A 24381-nucleotide genomic window follows, 5' to 3' on the forward strand; every position below is an offset into this window, starting at 1 on the left:
TTTAGATCACCCCTTACAAAGAACACTTTATTGTGATAACGTTCGTTTAATGTGTTGCCCATTTTACAGTTCATATTTTTATAATAGTAATAATAATAATAATAACTATAATAATAATAATAAAATAATAATAATAATAATAATAATAATAATAAAAATAGGGAAAACACGGGAATTTTACTTCAAGCAAGTAAAGAGATAGGTTTGGAAGTAAATCCCGAAAAGACAAAGTATATGATTATGTCTCGTGACCAGAATATTGTACGAAATGGAAATATAGAAATGGGAAATTTATCTTTTGAAGAGGTGGAGAAGTTCAAATATCTGGGAGCAACAGTAACAAATATAAATGTTACTCGGGAGGAAATTAAACACAGAATAAATATGGGAAATGCCTGTTATTATTCGGTTGAGAATCTTTTGTCATCCAGTCTGCTGTCGAAAAATCTGAAAGTTAGAATTTATAAAGCAGTTATATTACCGGTTGTTCTGCATGGTTGTGAAATTGGACTCTCACTTTGAGAGGGGAACAGAGATTAAGGGTGTTTGAGAATAATGTGCTTGGGAAAATATTTGGGGCTAAGAGGGATGAAGTTACAGCAGAATGCAGAAAGTTACACAACACAGAACTGCACGCATTGTATTCTTCACCTGACATAATTAGGAAAATTAAATCCAGACGTTTGAGATGGGCAGGGCATGTAGCACGTATGGGCGAATCTAGAAATGCATATAGAGTGTTAGGAGGCCGGAGGGAAAAAGACCTTTGGGGAGGCCGAGACGTAGATGGGAAGATAATATTAAAATGGATTTGAGGGAGGTGGGATATGATGGTAGAGACTGGATTAATCTTGCTCAGGATAGGGACCGATGGCGGGCTTATGCGAGGGCGGCAATGAAGCTCCGGGTTCCTTTATTATAAGTGACATTGAACGTGGTCTTTTGCAAGCGGACGTGGGTCGACAACATAGTTTAAGTAAATCAACTGTGAGTAATAGTATACAGTGTAATTCATTCCACAAAAATGAAATATTTTATTTTCTTCTTCACGATTTCATTTATTTCTGTCATTTAAGGTTAGGGGAGAGAGACTTAGGCTATAGGGAACGAAACATGCAAGTCCGCAGAGGTTCATTATATCCCGAGTTGACTATAATAATAATACACAACATTTAACACACTGATATAATGTAAATTGTAAACAATTTTAATAATGACACCCCCTTGACAAAATTCTGCGTACGCCACTGGTCCCGTACACGAAAGGAAAACGTTACTCTATTCTCGTCGGTGTCTGTGGAGATTCAAGCGGCACGTATGTTCACTTATGACGTGATTGTTTCCAAGTACGTGACAGCTCTCAAAGACCTGCCGCCAAGACAGAAACCGCAATTAAAGCATGCGTGCGTTTTATCAGCAATCTTTATTAAAGTCGCTGAGTCCGATTGATAGATAGCATCACCTCCAGGACTTACCGATCCAATTACCTGATTAATAAAGTACAACGCAAAAACAAATCGGTGCAGTTACAGAGTAAAACTTTCTCATTAACATTAGGACATATACTAAGAGCTTCTACAGACGTGGACAAATTATTAACAAAATTGACGATTTTTTATGATAATTCTGTTCACAAAATTTGACTTTTTAATTTAGATTACGGTTGATAATTTTGCATATTTCTATCATTACAATAGACAGAAATATGCAAAAATGTCAACTTTAGTTTAAATTTAAGAGTTAAATTTTGTAAAAATGTATAATAAAAAATCTTCAATTTTGCTAATAATTTATAAATTAGCAAAAATGTCAACTACAGTCTAAATTGAAGAGTCAAATTTTGTAAAACTGTAAAATAAAAATCTTCAGTTTTGCTAATAATTTGAAAATATCCAAAATGTCAACTGTATTCCAAATTGAAGAATCGAATTTTGTAAAAATATATAATAAAAACCTTCAGTTTTGCTAATAATTTGTAAATATGCAAAAATATCCAATGTAGTCCAAATTGAAGAGTTAAATTTTCTAAAAATATACAATACAAATCTTCAATTTTGCTAATAATTTGGAAATACGCAAAAATGTCAACTGTAGTCTAAATTGAAGAATCATATTTTGTAAAAATATATTGTAAAAATCTTCAATTTTGCTAATAATTTGTCCACGTCTGTATTTTTTAGTGAATGATATCTGTGAAATTTTAAATTGATCATTTCCCCTGCTTCAACTGCAGAATAATTGAAGTTTTACCAATAACCACAAATGTTAAAAAAAAAAAAAACAGGTTTAAGGACTTAACTAACAGAGGGTAGTACAATAAGCTCCCTATATGTTCGATTTATAGTGAAAGTGAGTTATAGCCTAGATCATTTATGTAACAGATAGCTCATCCCTATGTTAAAATCGGCAGCACTTTTAAGAGAACAACCGCCAGGATCGCCACCCGTCCGCCGTAAACGAACACGAGATGGCAATACAGTCGCTAATGCAATTCAAATGGGAGTTATGACGTGACTCCTTATGTAACAACTAGATGGCAGCATAGTTAAGGCTGGTTCACAATAACCGAGAATGGAAACGACAACGTAAACGAGAACGGAAATATTGTTAAAATAAATGTATTTAAATGTGAGCAGTCATAATTAACTATTGTGAATGCTCACATTTAAATACATTTATTTTAACATTATTTCTGTTCTCGTTTTCGTTGTCGTTTCCGTTCCCGATTTATTGTGAACCAGCCTTTAACCTGACAAAAGTTGTTACCGTCAAAGCCTATAAGGCCGAGCAATCTGGGTATATATGAGCCGTTCAGAGCAAAAGTGGTATAAGTCAAAAATGGGTAATGAGGTTTAAAGTAAAAAGTCTGTAAAATACAGCGCAAAGTAGCAATTAATATGTCCTTCGCTGATTACTAATCTATACTAATAATAAATCTGTAGCCGAAATTTTTCTGGTAATTTTCGATTTTCCCCAAAAAATTGGTCCTAACATATGTAATTAACCACCCTGAAACCCAAAATCGCTTTTTTGAAATTTTTGTCTGTCTGTCTGTCTGTATGTTTGTTACCTTTTCACGCGATAATGGCTGAACGGATTTCGATGAAAATTGGAATATAAATTAAGTTCGTTGTAACTTAGATTTTAGGCTATATGGCATTCAAAATACATTATTTAAAAGGGGGGTTATAAGGGGGCCTGAATTAAATAAATCGAAATATCTCGCTTATTATTGATTTTTGTAAAAAAATGTTACATAACAAAAGTTCGTTTAAAAATGATTTCCGATAAGTTTTATTCTTTACAAAATTTTGATAGGAGTGATATTTAATGAGATAAATGAGTTTTAAAATTAAAATAACGCCGTCTAAGACGGTGCAATGAATTAAGAAAAAATAACTTCGTCTATAAGGGGCCTTGGACAGCAACTATCGAAAGCTATGAAAGTTAGCCTACAGAGAATGTTTCTGTGTTTGTATGAAGTAATATCGGAAGCTAAATTAACCGATTTGTATAATTAATTATTATTTCACCATTGGAAAGTGTAGTTTCTCTAGATGGACATAATGCTATAATGTTATTACAGTAACTTCTGATATAATATAATATAATATAATATAATATAATATAATATAATATAATATAATATAATATAATATGTAATATTATATAATATAATTTAAGTTATTTGAAGGATTCAGAACCATAGTGGGCCAAGCGCCATTTACTGAATACGTAGAAAACAAGGGTTAAAATTAAGTTATTGCCGTAATTCAATGGAAACATGTAACAAGTAAAATAAAATATACACATTAAATCTAAATGATGTCAATGTTCATTAAACTATGGTTGCATGTAATAAAAATTAAGAAACAGGTTAAAGGAATTGTCATTGCACCAAATGAGTGTCTCTGGACCAAAATGATCGCATTTTAATTATTTGGATGCAATTTAAATTAAGTAACATATTAAACGATTTATCCTTCTATCAAACACGAATGTTCCCTGGATCAAACGTCCTATTTTAATTATGTAATTACTTTATATTTATTTCTAACGGGTGCAGCGGAGCGCACGGGTACGGCTAGTAGTTTAAATAAATTGAATATTAATTGCTACTTTGCGCTGTATTTTACAGAATGTTTACTTTAACCCTCATTACCCATTTTTGACTAGCACCACTTTTGCTCTGAACGGCTGATATGATCTAGGCCGCAGACGTGGGCATCAGTAGTACATGTCGAACGGAGTCGAACGCAAGGACGTGATCTCCCTCCCTCCACACCCCCAGCTGGGGTACCTGTCCGACCGGTTGAAGTACTGGCGGTCAGCGGTGGATTTCACTAAAAAAAAATGTCGCTCACTAAGGAAGCTCCTGAAGTAAAAAAAGTCCGAAAATATTATTTCCACAAAGAATGGGAAAATGAATTCTTTTGTTGCGAAGAAGGGGAAAGCGTTAGGTGCTTATTATGCTACAAAATTTTACTAGCACGTTGAGCGACATTATGAAAAGACTCGTTTTAATGGAACAATTTTTTTTATTTTATTTTTTATAATAATAGTAGTCCATACCTGTGGAGTAAAGGTTAGCGCGTCTGGCCGCGAAACCCCAAGTGCAAGTGCACAAATATGGCTGGTTTACATGTATATAAGCTTAAACAACTTTGCAAAGTAAAATATTCACATCTTCGGAGTTTTGTTATGAAAATTGCTTCTATGTTTGGCTCAATCTTTATTTGTGAACAGTTTCTTTCTCAGTTGGCCATTGTAAAATCCAAATCAAGATCACGCATTTCAGACGAAAATTTATTCTATCAGTTCACAATTGCAATGTCTGACATAACTCCAAATTTTGAAACACTTGCTGATTTACGTAACGAAGAAGAATAAACGAATCCTTTCTTTTAAGGGCATGAGTCAATTGACGTAAATTGACAAAAACAACATAGAACTACAGTAAGAAGTTTAAAAAATAGCCTAATTGTTGCTTTTCTGTTTTTTGGTAATGTGCTTGATATTTTGTTAAGAATCTATTTTTCCTTAGTTTCTTAATTTTATTTTGAAAGGATGCAAATTAGCGACTGATGCCCTTTCAAAACAAATAGGTTCAGATTATGGCATTACTTTTTAACTGTTGTGGAATTGTACGTTTTATATCATTTTATAAGGTTTTTACAGTAATTGTTTAAATTAGAAATAAAGTTATGTTTCAACTTTTTGTAAAATAGTTTGTATTTGTTTTGGAAAATATGTTTTCTTTCATTGTCATTATTCATAAAAATAACATTTGTAGAAAACTGTGTATCTTTTTGTCCTGGGTAATTACTTAACGTTCCGTGTTTCAATACTTAACGCGATCCACCGCTGAGTATTACATTAACAGGTGATGCGTGTTGCAGCAATCAGAGTAGTACGGCGCATCTCTTTAAATGCCCACGTCTGATTCTAGGGTTATAGAGACTGAGCAGAGCGTAATATAGTGAAAGTACAGTGAGCTACGGAACCATTTCAGTGAGTTATGTAGTATCCGAGTAAGGAGTTAGATTTACAGTGAAAGTGAGTCAGTTATAGTGAGCGCGCAGTGCGCTGTAGTGTAAGTGCTGTGAGTTACAACTGCTATTTCATTATTTCATCAATAAATAAAAAATAATGAATTGTATTCCCGATTACTGGTTACTGCCATGAAGAATGTACCTAAATACAATAAATAAGCCAAAAAACTTTGTTTTGTTTTAATATATCCAATAACTTCATAAAAGTCCAGAATAACAAAGAGGGTTCGGAAGTGTACGGGTTACATCAGCTGCTTGTCTATGCGGATGACGTGAATATGTTTGGAAAAAATCCACAAACGATTAGGGAAAACACGGAAATTTTACTTGAAGCAAGTAAAGAGATAGATTTGGAAGTAAATCCCAAAAAGACAAAGTATATGATTAAGTATCGTGACCAGAATATTGTACGAAATGGAAACATAAAAATTGGAGATTTATCCTTCGAAGAGGTGGAAAAATTCAAATATCTTGGAGCAACAGTAACAAATATAAATTACACTCGGGACGAAATTAAACGCAGAATAAATATGGAAAATGCCTGTTATTATTCGGTTGAGAAGCTTTTGTCATCCAATCTGCTGTCAAAAAATCTGAAAGTTAGAATTTATAAAACAGTTATATTACCGGTTGTTCTGTATGGTTGTGAAACTTGTACTCTCGCTTTGATAGAAGAACAGAGGTTAATGGTGTTCGAGAATAAGGTGCTTAGGGAAATATTTGGGGCTAAGAGGGATGAAGTTACAGGAGAATGGAGAAAGTTACACAACACAGAACTGCACGCATTGTATTCTTCACCTGACATAATTAGGAACATTAAATCCAGACGTTTGAGATGGACGGGGCATGTAGCACGTATGGACGAATCTAGAAGTGCATATAGAGTGTTAGTTGGGAGGCCGGAGGGAAAAAGACCTTTCGGGAGGCCTAGACGTAGATGGGAAGATAATATTAAAATGGATTTGAGGGAGGTGGGATATGATGGTAGAGACTGGATTAATCTTGCTCAGGATAGGGACCGATGGCGGGCTTATGTGAGGACGGCAATGAACCTTCGGGTTCCTTAAAAGCCATTTGTAAGTAAGTACTATATTTCAGGTGTCTGCACATATATCTTATATCATAATCATGTTTGAAGTATGGTATAGTATACTATACTCTGAGGACTCAGAAAGATAAACGAACCTAGACTTTGAGAAGATGGATCAAGTCAGGGGTATAACCCGTGTATTTTACGATGACGAGTCCCAATTATTGTACAACGTATGATGATAATTTCTTTAAATTTAGATCCCACCTCAGCTGTTTCTGAGGTTGAAACCACACGTGACCGTCTGCCACGGCTAACAGGCTTGGAAACTTACATGCGTGTATATCTACGATTTCCCAGGTTATATTTAGCAGACAGTTTGGATGGGCCCTTGTAACGGAGCCAACAAAATATCCCCATGCGAGCAGCACGTGGTTCGACGTCTTGGCAAGCATCTTCACCACGGCATCTCCAAACTCTTTTGACCGGTTCGGGTGCTATGTGACCTCGTTTCTGGTAATTTGAAATATTAAAAGCATGACAGCGTTAAAAAAATCGAAATGCAACCGCTATAAGACCGCTTTATGATCTAATTATTGCCATCATAAATTTGGGACCCTTCACTGCAATCCAAACAGGTCAACAGTGTTAATATAATTCACAAAAATCCATGTCATCAAGATTACATATATTTTATGATCATTTTCTTCAAATATTATACAAAAGACGTTCTGGTATAAATAAGGTAATTCAGGTAATACAAAAGTCACTTCAAATTTTATATCGTTGGGTGGTCCCGGGTTCGATCTTGACTTGGGTTTTAATGGTTTACCAAGTCCCTTCAGACGAATGCTGGGATAATATCAAGACAAGTCGACCGTGATTCAGACTAAATAAGTAAATAAACATACCAAATTTCTAATCAGTTACTCAGAAACAAAAGCCTGCGATTTGCTCGTGACGACATTGCTTGGTTTGTTGAATTTATTGGCATTGTTGCTAAATATGGAAATCAATTTACTAGCAGATATTTTAGAAGAAGCTTATGAAGAAGATCTAGGTTCAATTTCCCCCAAATATATCGTGAAAATTATGAAAAGGAACACGAGAAATTCATTAAATCGCTGGAAAGTAAGAAAACCAAAGATATTTCAGAAACAGTGGCTGTGCGACATCTATCGGAACTCAGGTCAGTTGATTAAATTTAACATTTTATTCGGTGAGTAATTTTATTTTATCAGATTTATCAAAAAGGTAAGTTCATTACATTTTACATTTCATTCTTACGTTTAATTTTAATATCCACAAGTGAAGTTTGAGTTATTGATTTATTTCAGAAATTCTTTGTTTGAATTAATATTGATATTATGGCGTAGCATTGTTTCATACAAACTAGTTAATGATCTAATTGTTCTTATGGCAGTTTCATCGCATGCTTGCTACAAAATGTCATTTTATGAACGAAATTGAACAACAATGACTGTTTATAATGCTGGAGTACAAAAAACATTACTTATGAAGCATATCTAGAACTCTGAACTTCTTTAGGAGCGTCTATTTACCTAAAATAATTTTATTTCCCAGTCGACAAACTTGGACTCAAAAGTCAAGAACTCGAGAGAATTCTATGTCCGACAATGTTGGTTCAATGATAACTAGAGATGGTAGATTTTAACAACTTTAGAATACAAAATTTAGCACTTTAGAAATCAGATTTAGTATCTTATAGCACCTTTTAATGTCGGAATTTAGCATCTCTAGCGATAACATACATTGCTGAACTGTTTTCAAAATATCTATATATATAATTTGAACTGGTAATGAAAATTACGGGAAAACGGCTGAACGGATTTTAATGAGTGACCCCTCATTTTCATGCCTGGCATCCAAAGTTTTTCGGAAAAGTAGTAGTTTTCAGTGAAATGTCAATTTTCCTACATAATTTTCCTATTTTCCAAAATCCATCTGTTGTCAGTTTTGAGAACTAATTTTAATGAATCACGGCCGACTTGATTGAATTTCAGAACAAAACACACACTACAATAAACAATAGACTATTACACGAAGGCCATGACCTGCAGGATTGCCGACATATTTAGAGCTCAATTCAATTTGTTATTAAAAACTGATTCTGTAGTGTATAATTTTCTGAGTACAGCTGTGTATTGGATATTCAAATCTACGAAACTTGAGGTGGCTTGATGACATTATTACTATTAGAAATTAAATATTATTATGGTTAACATCATGATGCGTCTATTCTTCATTAATTGTACATAATATTGATGCTATATTGATGATATGAAAGTGAAACGTTTTGAGGTTATGTAAGTAAATGTAGAGAATATCTTAATTTAGATTTTCATTTCTATAATTTACTGAGTGACTGCTATATATAACTACAAAACTTAAGTAAGATAGTAATATTGTTATTAAAAATAAAATATTTTTATACTTATTAAATCAGTGGGGTTGGGTCATTTTCATATACTTAATGGCGGTGTAGTGTAGATATTGATATGTGTCATTGTCTTCAGTATTGGCTCGAGAGAGCGCAAAAATTACAGTTTCTAAGGAAAGATAAAAAGGTATTACTTACTGATAAAATAAGAGGCCTAGAAAATTTTGTAGTCTCCTGATCATTTCAGCAAGATCTCTTAGTAGGATAAAATGATTTTACGCTCTACATTTCAAGTTCTATATGCAGCAGCTATACGAAAATGCTATTGTTCGAAAGCTTAGCAAACCTGACATTTTTTTAATTTTACCTACAATCCACAATGACCTGAAATAGCTACTGCTATCGTCCTGACATTGATACTTGCGTTTTCGCGTTGAAACTAAAAAACTGAAGTTGGATAGGTTCAAGAAAAAGTATTTGGCCTAAAAAATCCATTCAGAGGGAGTATGTTTCATTATTATGGAAGCAAATAACTATCAAAAAGACAAGTATTCTTCATTGAAAATAAATCTGAAAAATTTTTATTTGAACGTCTAACGAACTTAGTTTGCAGCAGCATTTGCTGCACAAGCCACTAGTACTGATTTAATTTTATTTATTTGAGAAAATATGAAACTCATAGCAAAACGTACCCAAGCTATGAGTCATTGTTATCTAGGAAGTCCATATCCATATTATGAGAATGTTACGTGTCACAATGACAGGCATTTTGCATGACTCACGTCTCAATTACTACAAAGAACTGTTTTATCAGCTCGACCAGACATGAAATATTGATAATAAGTTATTGTGGCCTAGAATTATTACGGTGCAGATGTTGTTGATATTGCACAAGGACATTAGATTCGCAACAGCTGTCATCAGGTACAGGGAGATGGCTAATGTGCAATTCATTATTTACCTTCAACTTCTGCAATGTACTCCTTCCCTGGTGCTATACCGGTTAACGCTCTTATTTCTGGATTAAAGAATAGTGGATTTAGAGAGACGAAATGGTGTCATGAAAACGTTTGCTAAGTCTGAAACTAATCATGTTTAAGGCTGAATACATATTTTCAATAGTAATCTCACTAGAGGTTTTGATTTACTGTATCTAGAGAAAATAAAAAATCGAGTGGGATTTAATTGACTATTACACGATTAGAAGAAAGTATATAAAGATTAGAAGAAATAAATTACTATAATACAGAGGTCTCCAAAAAGCGTATCGTCATTCGTGCTCTCGATGCTGCCCGCCGAACACAGTGTGCTGTAGGACTAGAGAAGGGGAAGAGACTCGTACCTCAACAGATGGGAGCGATCAGTGGGGGATCGCGGCAACGATCTGCTTATGTTTACAAATAATATCAAAAGAATAAGAAATATCATACGTTTGTATATTATTTTGACATACTATGAAGCTGGAGCCCCTTCTGCTGCTACTGACACAAGTCATCGCAAATTGAACCTCTTCTGTTCTATGGAGCCTTTCAGTGCCTGGAAAATATCTTCTCCAGTTGTATTTTGTAATTACATCTAGAAGACATTCAGACACGGTAAAATGTTCATAAACTCCTCGAATGAAAATGGCTAGGTGAGTTTTGTCATTTCTATCTGTGCTTTCGTGCAATGCAATTGAGTAAGCTACAAACTGGTTAATTGTGGTTTCGACTTCAGATTCAATTACATTTACAATCTTGAAATTCCTTCTCTGAACTGTAATTGGAAACAATTTAATTTTCTTACACTTTGACTTTGTTCTGGACACAGTATTTTAGTAGCGTTCTGTATGCACCATTTTACAAATGATGCTTCTGTAAAGGGCTTCATTGATTTTCCAATATTCCAAGCTAGAACATACCTAGCAAGAAGCTTTTTTGTTTAAGACTGAGAACACGTGTATGATTTGTGTTTGTATTTTCTTGTTTTATATTTATAAAAATATTTGTAGCATTTCACCTAAAATTAAACAAAAAATTAAAAGTATGTCATGCGAAACTGAGTGCAAACGTATTGTAATTTATTGATTATTATGTATAACCAACAGTTATACAGACAGCCCCAAAATAAATTATTTCCACATGTCCAACATGCCCGTAATTGTATGATATTCTTTGTGAAGAGTCGAGTATTGTCGTCGCATGTTGAATTTTAACACACCCTTAATAATTTTCGAACAAATTAAGCATTTCACATTCTCCCCACTAACACAAAATATTTTTCTTTCCTTTCATCCTTGAATGTACTACGTCCATGATTAGAAGACATTGTGAAACGGTGGAACACTCCGACCAACACAATGATAACGGCAGTCCGCCACTGCCGTTCGTTTGCGCTTAAACATTGAGTACAGTACAGATGGGGATGGGTGAGGCGGAGCGCGCTCATTACGTACTGGCTTCGGTTCCGTTCAGGGGCTTACTCGCGAGTACGCTTTTGGATACGTCTGCTCTAATGCAATAAAATACGCTTATTAATTGACTTATCAAAATACTAAACTGTCTTAAAAATGTATTATTGCACCATCTCATCATTATAAATATTCCGCTAGATGACAGTAGTGTGTTATGATGGCTGTTCTCTTGCTACCAGCTGTGCCAACTATACAATCTTCATTGAACTATATGGACGATTACTAGTCAAGAAGGCTTTGTTGATTCAGTTTCATTTTTATTAAAACAGTTGCATTCCACTTCAGTTACCAATATATATATTAAACAATCTCTGATACGTGACTATCCATAATCTGATACAGCAAAAACTATAACATAACCTAAATATAAACAAGATAAATTATAGAAAAATTGTAATTAAACATGATGAAATAAATATGAATCATTTTAAAAGGTACAATTTTTGAAAGTACAATGTTGGCAAACAAAGAAACAAATGCTAGGGAGGTGATAAAAACAAATGCTACGGAGGTGATAAAAATTGTAGGATAAGCAGCCATGATTGGTTGAAACACGTCGTTCCGTATCGTTTTATTGGTCAAAAGTAGCATGACGTAGTGAAAGTGTAACAGGCGTAGTCACTATAAATATACATGATGCAACTTTGCATCTGAAACTGTGCTAGAAAGAGTGGGTGAAGAAAGAATGATGCTGAAACTGATCAGGAAGAGAGGACGAAAGTGGCTGGGTCACTGGCTGAGAAGAAACTGCCTACTGAAGGATGCACTGGAAGAAATGATGAACGGGAGAAAAGTTTGGGGCAGAAGAGAATATCAGATGATAGATATTAAAATATATGGATCGTATGCGGAACTAAAAGGACGGCAGAAAATAGAAATGATTAGAGAATACTGGGTTTGCAGTGAAAGACCTATCCTTGGGCATGAATGAATGTAACGTTTTAAGTTGTAACAGATGGGAACAACTCTGTTGGAGAAAATTGGAACATGTCGAATCTCGCTGGTCTATACTGCGTTCCATGTCTGACAGGCGACATAAACATTGCCGACGGAAAAAGGGGAAAGATAGTTCTAATCAAGCAATGGACAGAGGTCACATTCCAGGCTTATACTGAATTTGGGCTGTGTGAAGCATCTACCTCCGCTCACTTCAAGATAAGCCTGAAACGTGCCATTGTTTTCGCAACATGACAGTACTGCCAATAATTTATTTGATAAGACATTTTTATAAACGAGAGCTATCGATTTCTTGGCAATTATATGTTTTAAGTTTGAAAATAAAAATGTTAAACCCAAATCCACAAAATAGGACAATTCTGTGTCCCAAAGAATTTTCTTTATTCCAAATTCCAATTTATGTGTAAACATTTTATGTTATAATTGAGGAGTTGCTTCCGAATGGCACTCACACCAATTCAATGACGTTATGTTTTAATAAAGTATTTGCTGCAAATTCTGTACTAGTATAATTCAGATTAAGGCACTTTTAGAATTGCTTCCCAATGTTTTATTTTTATTTTAGTAGGTTATTTTACGACGCTTTATCAACATATAAGGTTATTTAGCGTCTGAATGAGATGAAGGTGATAATGCCGGTGAAATAAGGCCGGGGTCCAGCACCGAAAGTTACCCAGCATTTGCTCATATTGGGTTGAGGGAAAACCCCGGAAAAAAACCTCAACCAGGTAACTTGCCCCAACCGGGAATCGAACCCGGGCCACATGATTTCGCGGCCAGACGCGCTGACCGTTACTCCACAGGTGTGGACCTTCCCAATGTTCCTCACATAGTTTCATGAGGTTATATTGCAATAATATTATATTACTTTTGCTGGATTTACTTCAAGTTCTGTATGTTGAAGAGTTGCCTATTCTTTCAAGCTGCATTTCTTACTTTTAAGAACATTTCACTGAAGTTGGATGCCCTATTCTCAATATGGAAAAATTGTTTCCTAATTTTTGTTCTAAATGACATTAGCAGAATTTCCTACTTGATTTACTTTTATACCAGCAATGCATGGGTGCTGCTGCTTTCATGTTTTAGAGTGTTTATTTGTTAATATTGAGTAAATTTCTAAATTTTGTTAAATTTTCATTGTCACTTTTAATAAATTATCAATCAAATTGTAAACGTTTTTATAATTATGAAACAAGATTGAAATCACATTCATTTAAACTAAACTGAATCTACATTAAATTCTGTAAGTATATTTACAATCAAATTTGTGGGCAGCAATAACAATAGTGAACAGAAATTTGTACAATAAAATAACCAAAACACACTAACAGGGTTTCACAATGTATCCAATGAAAGACTGATATTATCAGCTTACAGAAAAAGTACAAAGGTACTTCCCTTTTCATTAAAAGATTTAAAATGTACCGGTACTAGTGGTATGGGAGTGATGATGATGATGATGATGATGATGATGATGATGATGATGATGATGATGATGATGATGATGATGATGATGATGATGATATAATTATTCAAAATAAACATTTTTTAGATATTTTGTATTCGACAGATAATGGAGAAAAATGGGAGTATAAGGGTACAGTGCATCAGTTATTCATAGATTTCATAAAGGCATATGAGAGAAGTTTTATATGATATTCTTATTGAATTTGGTATTCCCAAGAAACTAGTTCGATTAATTAAAATGTGTCTCAGTGAAACGTACAGCAGAGTTCGTATAGGTCAGTTTCTGTCAGATGCTTTTCCAATTCACTGTGGGCTAAAGCAAGGAGATGCACTAATCACCTTTACTTTTTAACTTTGCTCTAGAGTATGCCATTAGGAAAGTCCAGGATAACAGAGAGGGTTTGGAATTGAACGGGTTACATCAGCTGCTTGTCTATGCGGATGACGTGAATATGTTAGGAGAAAATCCGCAAACGATTGGGGAAAACACGGGAATTTTACTGAAAGCAAGTAAAGAGTTAGGTTTGGAAGTAAATCCCGAAAAGACAAAGTATATGATTATGTCTCGTGACGAGAATATTGTACGAATTGGAAATATAAAAATTGGAAATTTATCTTTTGAAGAGGTGGAGAAGTTCAAATATCTTGGAGCAACAGTAACAAATATAAATGATACTCGAGAGGAAATTAAACACAGAATAAATATGGGAAATGCGTGTTATTATTCGGTTGAGAAGCTTTTATCATCCAGTCTGCTGTCAAAAAATCTGAAAGTTAGAATTTATAAAGCAGTTATATTACCGGTTGTTCTTTATGGCTGTGAAACTTGGACTCTCACTTTGAGAGAGGAACATAGGTTAAGGGTGTTTGAGAATAAGTTCATCATCATCAACAATACGATTTGGGCCCATTGGCCCGTTTCGTCTCCATAGCAATATTAAAATTGGTCTTTCCAGCGTTTTCTAGGGCGTCCGATTCGTCTTCTCCCTTGGGGTTTATAATGGTGTAGTCGGTATGGAATGCGAGTTGGTTCCATCCTACATATATGTTCATGCCATTTATTCCTATATTCTGTGATAGTTTCTATAATATTTGGCATATTTAGTTCCTGTCGTATGTCTTCATTTCGCTTATGTTCCAATAAGCTATATCCTGCTATTGGCCTTAGCAATCTCATTTCAGCTGCTTCTATTCTCTTCATTTGTTGAGTTGTCATACACCATGTTTCGGATCCATAGGTTAATGTTGGAATCGCCATTGTTTTGTAAAATTTTAAAATTGTGTCAGTCCTAACTTTCTTCTTTAGTGTTCTTTTTATCGTGCCAATTAACTGCTGGAATTTAGAGAGCTTCCTATCTATGTCGTTAATTTGTTCATATGATATCATGCAGCCTAGGTAATTAAAACAGTTCACTTGCTCTATGATTTCATTATTAATAATTATTTTTGTTCTTAATGGCGTTATTCCCTTAAAACCCATCACTTTAGTCTTTTTAGTAGATATCTGAAGATCATATTCTTTGGCGATGCAGTTCAGTTTAAACAAAGCTCGTTGGAGGTCATCTTCTGTAGTTGTAAATATAGCCTGATCATCAGCAAACAATATTGTATTTAGAGGTGTATTGGTTCGGTTAAAAATTGTTTCCATATGTAATAGCCACCTTCTGGTGACGTCGTCAATGTATAAATTAAATAAAACAGGTGATAAAGAACACCCTTGTCGAACACCTCGTGTTATTTCTTTGCTTATTCCATTCTTTAGTTTAATTCTAATTTTAGTGTTACTATATAAGCCTTGTATTACCCTTATTAGATGATCTGGTATTCCTTTAGATCTCAATACTTCCCATAATTTTTTACGATTAACAGTGTCAAAAGCTTTATTGTAATCAATAAAGGCAATATAAGTTGGGATGTTGTATTCCCTATTTTTCTCAATCATCTGGCTTATGGAGAATACACAATCGATACAGGATCTATTCTTCCTAAAACCATGTTGTTCTTCCAGTAATATATTTTCTGTTATAACAGCTAATCGGTTTGTTATTATTTTAGAATATATTTTATATCCGGTATTTAGAAGACTGATCCCACGATAATTTCCACAATCTCTCCTGTCTCCTTTCTTAAATATGGGGATAATTATAGCTTCTTGCCATTCTTCTGGTGAATATCCATATTTCCAGCAAACATTTAAAAGATTTAGTAATCTGTACATAAAGTTTTCAGGAGCATACTTTATTAATTCCATATTAATGTCATGTGCATATAGAGTGTTAGTTGGGACGCCGGAGGGAAAAAGACCTTTCGGGTGACCGAGACGTAGATGGGAAGATAATATTAAAATGGATTTGAGGGAGGTGGGATATGATGGTACAGACTGGATTAATCTTGCTCAGGATAGGGACCAATGGCGGGCTTATGTGAGGGCGGCAATGAACCTCTGGGTTCCTTAAAAGCCAGTAAGTAAGTAAGTAAATATTTTTTTGAATGTAAGAGAACTAAAAAAACTAAATTACAAATTCTTCAGAAAATCTTTTTACAGCACAATTACTCTGGAATGCAAGATTTGAAGTGTGCTAAAAAAGGGGGTGGGGAATGACATTAGAAAGAGGAGGAGAAAAAGAATAAGAAGAAATTATACATGATAAACATATGCATGTCTTGTTCTCTAACAATACAAGTGCACCAAATACGTAGTCTTTTAGTGGCTGACAATTTATCAAATATGAACATGATTATTGTTTTACAATAAAGATAATAACATATCCTTTCACAAGGTTAGTGGCTAGCAGCGGACTCCAGACTCCTTCATGGGCAAAGGGAAGGAAGCAGTTGCGATGTGGAGCAAAGCCTGCCACCAGCAATTAACAAAAACCACATAATTTTCCTCTTGAGAAAGAGCAACCTTGGAACCGATCCATAGCTTCCTGAATGTTTTCTATGAGTTGCACCAATGCCGACACTGCCTAAACCTCCCTGCTGGCACACACAACTGTGCGCCACAGCCTATCACTCTAACAAGTGTTTACATATTCATAAAGATGTATTTATTCTGATGAGCAGCTTGTTGTCACTTGAACAATTTGAGTTAAGAATAAATATGACGCAAGTGCTAAATGAAACCTACCGATCTTAGATCTCCTACCTAATCCACACAGTCTGTAATTAGACAATAATCCTCAGGTCTTAAAGGTCTTTTAATCCTGTCTGTATTTTCAGTGGTGAATGTCCTTGTTGTATATATATGTTTATTTATGACCTTCCACATCACCAAACAGCCTGGAACTGTCCCAAACAATATACTTAAGGCAAGAAATATCCCCATACGGTAAAAAGGGCATATCACCCTCGTTCAAAAATATGTTTTTAGAAAATTAATTCCACTATACAGTGAGTTTACTGTTCTCCAACCAGGAGATCAACCGTGAAAGGAATGTGCTTACTATTGCGTCATCTATTGGAGCGAAGTAGATAACGTAGTTATAACGTCAGTTTAAAAATCATGCGCTCTCCTGCATATGTTATTTCCTGTGTGGAGAGATTAAAAGGCCAGGAGATTAACCGTGATCTAATTTTATAACTAGGGTAGTATAAAAATGTGTATATCAGTGTTATGGTTTGTGCTGTGAGAGCTAGCCAATAGAGATACGAGTACCCACGTGTGTGACCTTATGACATCAACATTCATTCACAGCATCACCCCGCTCCCTCTCATTCCCTGGAGACTTTCTCGTGGTTGGAGTACAGTACTTGCAACAAGGTAAATAACTGAAGGGGTGAGAAAGATATAGTCCAAAGTCACGCTTTTTAGAAAATTGGTTTTTTGTGCCAATTCATTTGTTATATGAAGCTACCAGTAAAATATTATAAAAATCACTCAACAAATGACGTAAGTATACACAGAAGAAATTATGATACCGCACCTAATAGCATTGGGCTCCAAACCTTCAATAAGATCTCCAGTAAAATTTTATCTGTGTTACTTAAAACTATATCATTCTCACCTCTTCAATTTAATTATGCTTTCAATAAAATAATGACAATTTGCAATTGGTAGTGAGTGCAATGGCTTGTGGTGGTGGTGGCGGTGGTGGTGGTGGTGGTGGTAACTAGGGTTGCCAACTCCCCTACATTTATCGGAATCTATTGTATCTCAGATGGTGAAACTGATCAGAAAGAGAAAAAGGAATTGACTTGGTCATTGCTTGAGAAGAAACTGCCTACTGAAGAATGCACTAGAAGGAATGGTGAACGGGAGAAGAGTTCGGGGCAGAAGAAGATATCAGATTATAGAAAACTTTAAGATATATGGATCATGTGCGGAGAGAAACAGGAAGGCAGAAAATAGAAAAGACTGGAGAATGCTGGGTTTGCAGTGAAAGACCTGCCCTTGGGCAGAACACTATGAATGAACGAATGAATGAATTGTATCTCATATTCTTCTGCATTCTTTGTATTATTTAATATAATAATCACTTGATATTGGTGTCAGACTTTTAGTCTGATAGCACTATTTGAAAAAACTTTATTTACTTGTGGCTTTTAAGGAACCCGGAGGTTCATTGCCGCCCTCACATAAACCCGCCATGGGTCCCTATCTTGTGCAAGATTAATCCAATCTCCATCATCATATCCCACCTCCCTCAAATCCATTTCAATATTATCCTCCCAAAGATCTTTTTCCCTCTGGCCTCTCAACTCACACTCTATATGCATTTCTGGATCTACCCATACGTGCTACATGCTCTGTCCATCTCAATTTTATTACAGTAGACTACATAATTTTAAAGGCCATTTATCAGTTTGACAACCTAAAAACGAGATGAGATTTTTTAAAAGAAATTAAAAGAGAAGAATAATACCGTAGCTAACAGATTAAAAAATTGAATATAGAAGTGAAAAGTATGACTTGAGGCTTTCTCAGCGTTTGATGTAGAATAACTCTGGCTAGCTCTGCCATCTTCTTCATTCCCTGAAGAAGATGGCAGAACTAGCCATCGAAAGGTTGGAAGCAAATCTCCAACTCACCTGGCTGAGAACCCAAGAAGAGTTAATCTAGAAGTGAAAAATTTTTTATTTTACATCTAATGAATATTAATGTTTACTTAATAACAGATGTGTCAAACATTTGATCTCATTGAATGGTTTCTTCCGAGGTTTTCCCCAGCCATGGGACTGAAGCCAGATGGTCTATGGCGAGTCCTTGGCATCAACCCCTTTGATTTGATTACCTGGTTGGGTTTTTCCGAGGTTTTCCCCAACCAAAAGGCAAATGCCGGGTAATCTTTTGGCGAATCCTCATCTCACTACATCTCGCCAAAATATTGTAAAAAATTGCACAAAATTGTAGAAAATTACTAAATTGTAAAACTATAAAAATTTGTAATAATTGTAATTGTAATATTGTAAAATTTTGACTTGTTCCACATCTTAAAGCTTCATTGCTCATGTAAGATCTAATGAATGAATAAATATGAATACGGTCCTACAAAAATCAAAATAGTGGTGGGTTGCACCTTATAATACATCTTTCTCTTATTTTTTCTCTTCCCCCTTCCCTCCTACTATCCCCAGTATATTTTTCATTTCTGTTGTTCTTTCTTTCTTCAGTTCTTATTTTTATGATTTTCATTACTCAAACCTGTAGCATTTCGTTCTACAATATTCACACCTTGAAGTCCTACATGTTTGCTTCCCAAAGTAGTCCCCTTCCAGAGATCCGACTGGGGGACTATTTTAATTCCGGAATATTTTACTTTGGGAGGCATAACTTCATACTTTCTTGAGCAAGTTACAGCTGTTTTTTTTATACCTGGTTTTTAGAACTAGGCAACTGCATCACCCAATATGAATGAAGGACCACATCTACTGTTGGTCAGCGGGTTACTTCAACCTAGTCAGGGGGACTGTTATCACATATCTATTGACTATATTTTCTATTTGCCATTTAAGAAAACTTCAATGCTGTGTTAGACCAGCATGGTGAAATGGCATTTCCTCCATTTTTGATGGAACAGTTATACCGCTATGACTTAGTCCCCAGAGCTTCATTTGTTAAAAACATGTTGCATCATGGGAAGGTGAGGATGGGATTTGAGTAGGAGAGGTTATGGAATACACTTCACTACTCCTTGCAACCCAAAGTTTTCAACAATACAGCAGCCTGTCAACGTAGACTTTAATCGATTCTCTCTCCTTTATTAAAAAAAAGTTAGTACCGGTAACCTAGTCATAATATTAAATATGATAATTATGATGATTGTGGTGGTGGTGAAGAAGAAGAAGAAGAAGAAGAAGAAGAAGAAGAAGAAGAAGATATAGGAGCCGAATGTTGGATAAATGTGATTACATTTATAATAGCCTACACTGTTTCAAATATTCTGACATTTTAAATTTCATGTTGGTTGCTAAAAAATACAGTTCTCAAATACTTTTTTGGTGAACAAATAACTAGTGGTTTTAATTTTCTGTAAATAAATACATCCCCAGCTGCAAAATAAATATGAGAACGCAGCAAGTAAATAAGACACTAGTCTGAAAACGAACACAAATATCACATGAAGACTGAAATAGCTGTAAAAATAAATAATTTTCTCTATCTTGGAACAATAATTGCTGGTCAACTAACAAGAATGCAAGGGAATAGAGACTATTCTTTGCAATTGCATCTTCTACAAGTTATCTGCAATTTAGAGATAATACACTACATTCTCTAAAGGAGTGCAAACGGATGGATTGGTTGTGTAAAATTATTTATTAGTTTTAATAAGTCTGGATTGCAGTAGGCCTATTTGACTTTGTGTTTCAGATACTATTGTAGGCTAAGTTAGTATCAATTCAAGCATGTCTTGCTAAACACACAGAATCTCACAAAAGTGCAATGAACATAATAATATTCATGATATTTTATTTAGCTTTTTTTCTCAACTAGATTGGAAGTATTGCTAATGGCGATGCTTTAATATTATTGACAATAAAATTAAATCATAAAAATTAACAGACAATAAGCCTATACCTGAATGTTACAAAATATATAAATACACGATTCTATTTGTAGAGCAACAGATGACAATAATATTGTTATGTAAATTATGTCACTGAAGACAATCTTCAGTCTTTAAATATTGGGTGTACATCATGGGCTAAAATTGCAATATTACAGTTTTAATCGCACTGTATATAGAAAAAATCAGGACGTACACTATGAACACGATGATTAACTCAATCATTCTCCTTTTTAAACGTAAAAACAATTCTGAAACATACCTAAAAAGTAAACAAGTTGATTGAATGACGTTTGTACTCGCTTTTTATAATAACGATATTACGCTATAAAAACTTGACAACACTCAAGGACAGAGGTGAGAATGATTCCTTTTCCATTCTGTTTCCCGAATGACTATATCCGTATTATAAGTTCTTTTAAAGCAACAGTTAATTCCTTAAAAAAATACATATATAAATAATCGCAGCTGGTGCAATTTGACAACATAAACATGACAATTATTACAGTTAGATATGAATATAGTAAGGAGCTGAAATACATACAAATATTTCAAGCACGTCTTTGGCCGTAATCAGCGTACTAAATTAGATAAAAATATTCGTTATGAAAAGGAAAATAATTGTAATTTACATACCCGCTCCAGCCCGTCCCTGGCGGCCGCCATGGCCTCCGCATCGCTAGCTAAATTAACAATTCCACTGCCACCTATACGTAGCTCATACAACTATTTCGAACTTGCAGTTACTGCTTCAAGCAATAGATGGCAATGTGTAATTTGGAGTATGTTACTTTTATATTTTCCGTTAACATGCATTATTTTATTAATTATTTTATCTTCTGAAGTATTTTAATCTGTTTTCTGCTCAAATGATTGGTCAGATATGGAACTAATATGTAAAAGAGATAATGTTACAGAACTGGCAAGTCTGGGTGCTTCTTGATTTGATGATATTGATGATGATGATGATGATTATTATTATTATTATTATTATTATTATTATTATTATTATTATTATTAAAAAAGATTATGGTTTATTTAACGACGCTCGCAACTGCAGAGGTTATATCAGAATCGCCAGTGTGTCAGAATTTTGTCCCGCAGGAGTTCTTTTACATGCTAGTAAATCTACTGACATGAACCTGTCGCATTTAAACACACTTAAATGCCATGAACCTCGGCCGGGATCGAACCCGCAACCTCAAGCATAAAAAGGCCAGTGCTATACCAACTACGCTACCAAGGGCGACTGATGATGATGATGATGATATGGAAGTACCCCGAGAGAACCTTCCTCTGAAAAATTCTGAGCTATATCAGGGATACATTGACACATAAAATAAGACACGTAGTTTCGGGAATTAAACTAGTTGTATTGGTTTGAAAGTTTTATTTTTGTTTCGGTTTTCAAATGAATAGTATGATGACAGAAGTGGACTAATAAGGACATGCAATTCATTTTCTCTTTATATGAAAGCAGATTCCTACAAATTTTTCACTAATTATAATTCACTCAAAGTGTCTCGTACGTGTCAATTATGACTTTAATATTGCAGAACTTACAATTACATATGAAACGAGTGGTCACATAGGTCTGCACTTGCGATGCCGAGATATTACTGAAAGAACCTCATGGCACGGCTAATTTGATGTGCAACTTCGGCCAGAGGAGGTAGTGTCATTGCACATGGTCACACATTATATTGGTTCGTGGCCTAATTACTAATAACTAGGGCTAGGATTTTGATGACCTATAAATCATGAACAAATGTCCTAAAAACAATGCATTTATGATCTAAAAATCTTAAAAAAATGCCCTAAAAATTGATCTTACATAATTGGCTTAGTAGGAAAAGAGGTTTTGTACTAAATATTTAGACTAGTAATTAAATTAAATTTGACATAATTTTTTCTAAGTAGTACATTTTAATTAATTATTTTACTTGATGTAGTTTTCATGTATGATCGTTCACCTCTGCGTCGGCATGTGGACGTGAGGTCAGCAATCGGCTGGTCTGTCTTGGACCTTCATGGGCTGTAGTGCCATGGATTTACTTTACTTTTAGTTTCCATGTAGTCTACCACAAGGCCACTCTTATCCGGAATTAGCAGGTATAGAGGAATCTATATTGAAGGGGTGGTTGGACTGATCCATTACATGGGGTGTACTACGTTAAAATGCCAATATTTGTGTAAAAAAATGATTAAAATGTCATACAAAATAATGGGTATTAATGGACAAAATATGTAAAGAAAATATCAAAGGAAATAAACATTATTTTACATTAATGAGGATTTATGGCCAAAATTAAATGAAAATGCCTAAAAAATGTCCGAATAAAACAAAAGATGCTCTTATGAGTTGAAACAGGCAAAAAATGCAAAAAAAAATGCCCTAACAAATATGTCTTAAAACACTCAGTTTATCATATAATATATAAATAATAAAGCAGCTATGTTTCTGGCTTACTAGAAAAAAGATGCAATTTCATCAAAATCCTAGCCCTGCTAATAACATTGGCTGTAGTTCATAGTATTGTTGCAGTAAGCATTTTAAATTGTACCATTTTTGTTTCCATCACAGATCCTGGAATTGATACCTATACTTGATGTGGGGAAAGATAAAATTATTCTGTCATAAACTTTGTCTGACTTATGGAAGTATCAGGATTTGAATTCAAAGCCTTTTGTTGTACTCTCAGTAAAAATAACTCTCTTTTCTGAATTACTAAGCTATTTCGAAACATGGTGCTAATTTTTTAATATCCTATGTTTACAGTACGATGAGGTACTGGTACTGGTAAATAGTGAATACTAATTTTAATATGCCTTCAGTAGTCTATGCATGCAAAGAAATAATTTATACTCTTTCTCTATTGTAGGACTTTCTACAGTGCTGTATTTTTTCCTCAACCAAACAAATCATCATGTTGTTCATTTACTTTTTTTCCTCCATGTTCCCTATCTAACATATATGGATCCTGTACTCCTTTCAGTTACATATTTATTCTTACTCCGTCCATCCAATTTTCATTAGGTTTTCCTTTCTTTTGGTTTCCATCACATGATTTCCTTTGGTATTCTTCCATCTTTTTAGCAAGCTTGTACCACTGTAACCTTTTTTAATCTATAACTTCTACTACATCTTTCTGTAATTCATTATCTGCCTTATTGTTGTATTCCTTATCTTTTCTCTTCTTGATCTCCTCCAGAAGTTCACTTCAGTGGCTCTTAATTTTCCTTCTTGTACCATATTTACTGTCCAAGTTTCCGCTCCATATAACTCTTCTGTACAGTATATATTTCAAGTAGACTGTGACTATAATTAAGACTTTGTAATATTGTAATACTATTAAGAATTTTTTTGACATGTTCAATATTCTAGCTATGAAGCGATGTAAGAATACCATGGAATGTAAATACAGTGAAACCTCTCATTTACGGACATAGAAGTGACGTAACAATCAGTCCGTATCTGGGAGGTGTCCTTTATTGGGAGGGAGGCTCCCCAATCT

General features: G+C 34.4%; 1 protein-coding gene across 1 annotated transcript in view; it reads right to left on the minus strand.

The window, feature by feature from the left end:
- The window catches only part of Lk6 (Lk6 kinase), a 521279-nt gene extending 499739 nt beyond the window's left edge, over positions 1-21540 (minus strand). Inside the window, exon 1 of the mRNA XM_069819485.1 lies at positions 21503-21540. Within this exon, the coding sequence (XP_069675586.1) occupies positions 21503-21532 (30 nt within the window). The 5' untranslated portion in view covers positions 21533-21540. The remainder of the gene's footprint in view (positions 1-21502) is intronic.
- Between the last annotated feature and the right edge of the window lie 2841 nt (positions 21541-24381).

The sequence above is a fragment of the Periplaneta americana genome, chromosome 2 (assembly GCF_040183065.1).
Source record: "Periplaneta americana isolate PAMFEO1 chromosome 2, P.americana_PAMFEO1_priV1, whole genome shotgun sequence".
Lineage (NCBI taxonomy): Eukaryota > Metazoa > Arthropoda > Insecta > Blattodea > Blattidae > Periplaneta > Periplaneta americana.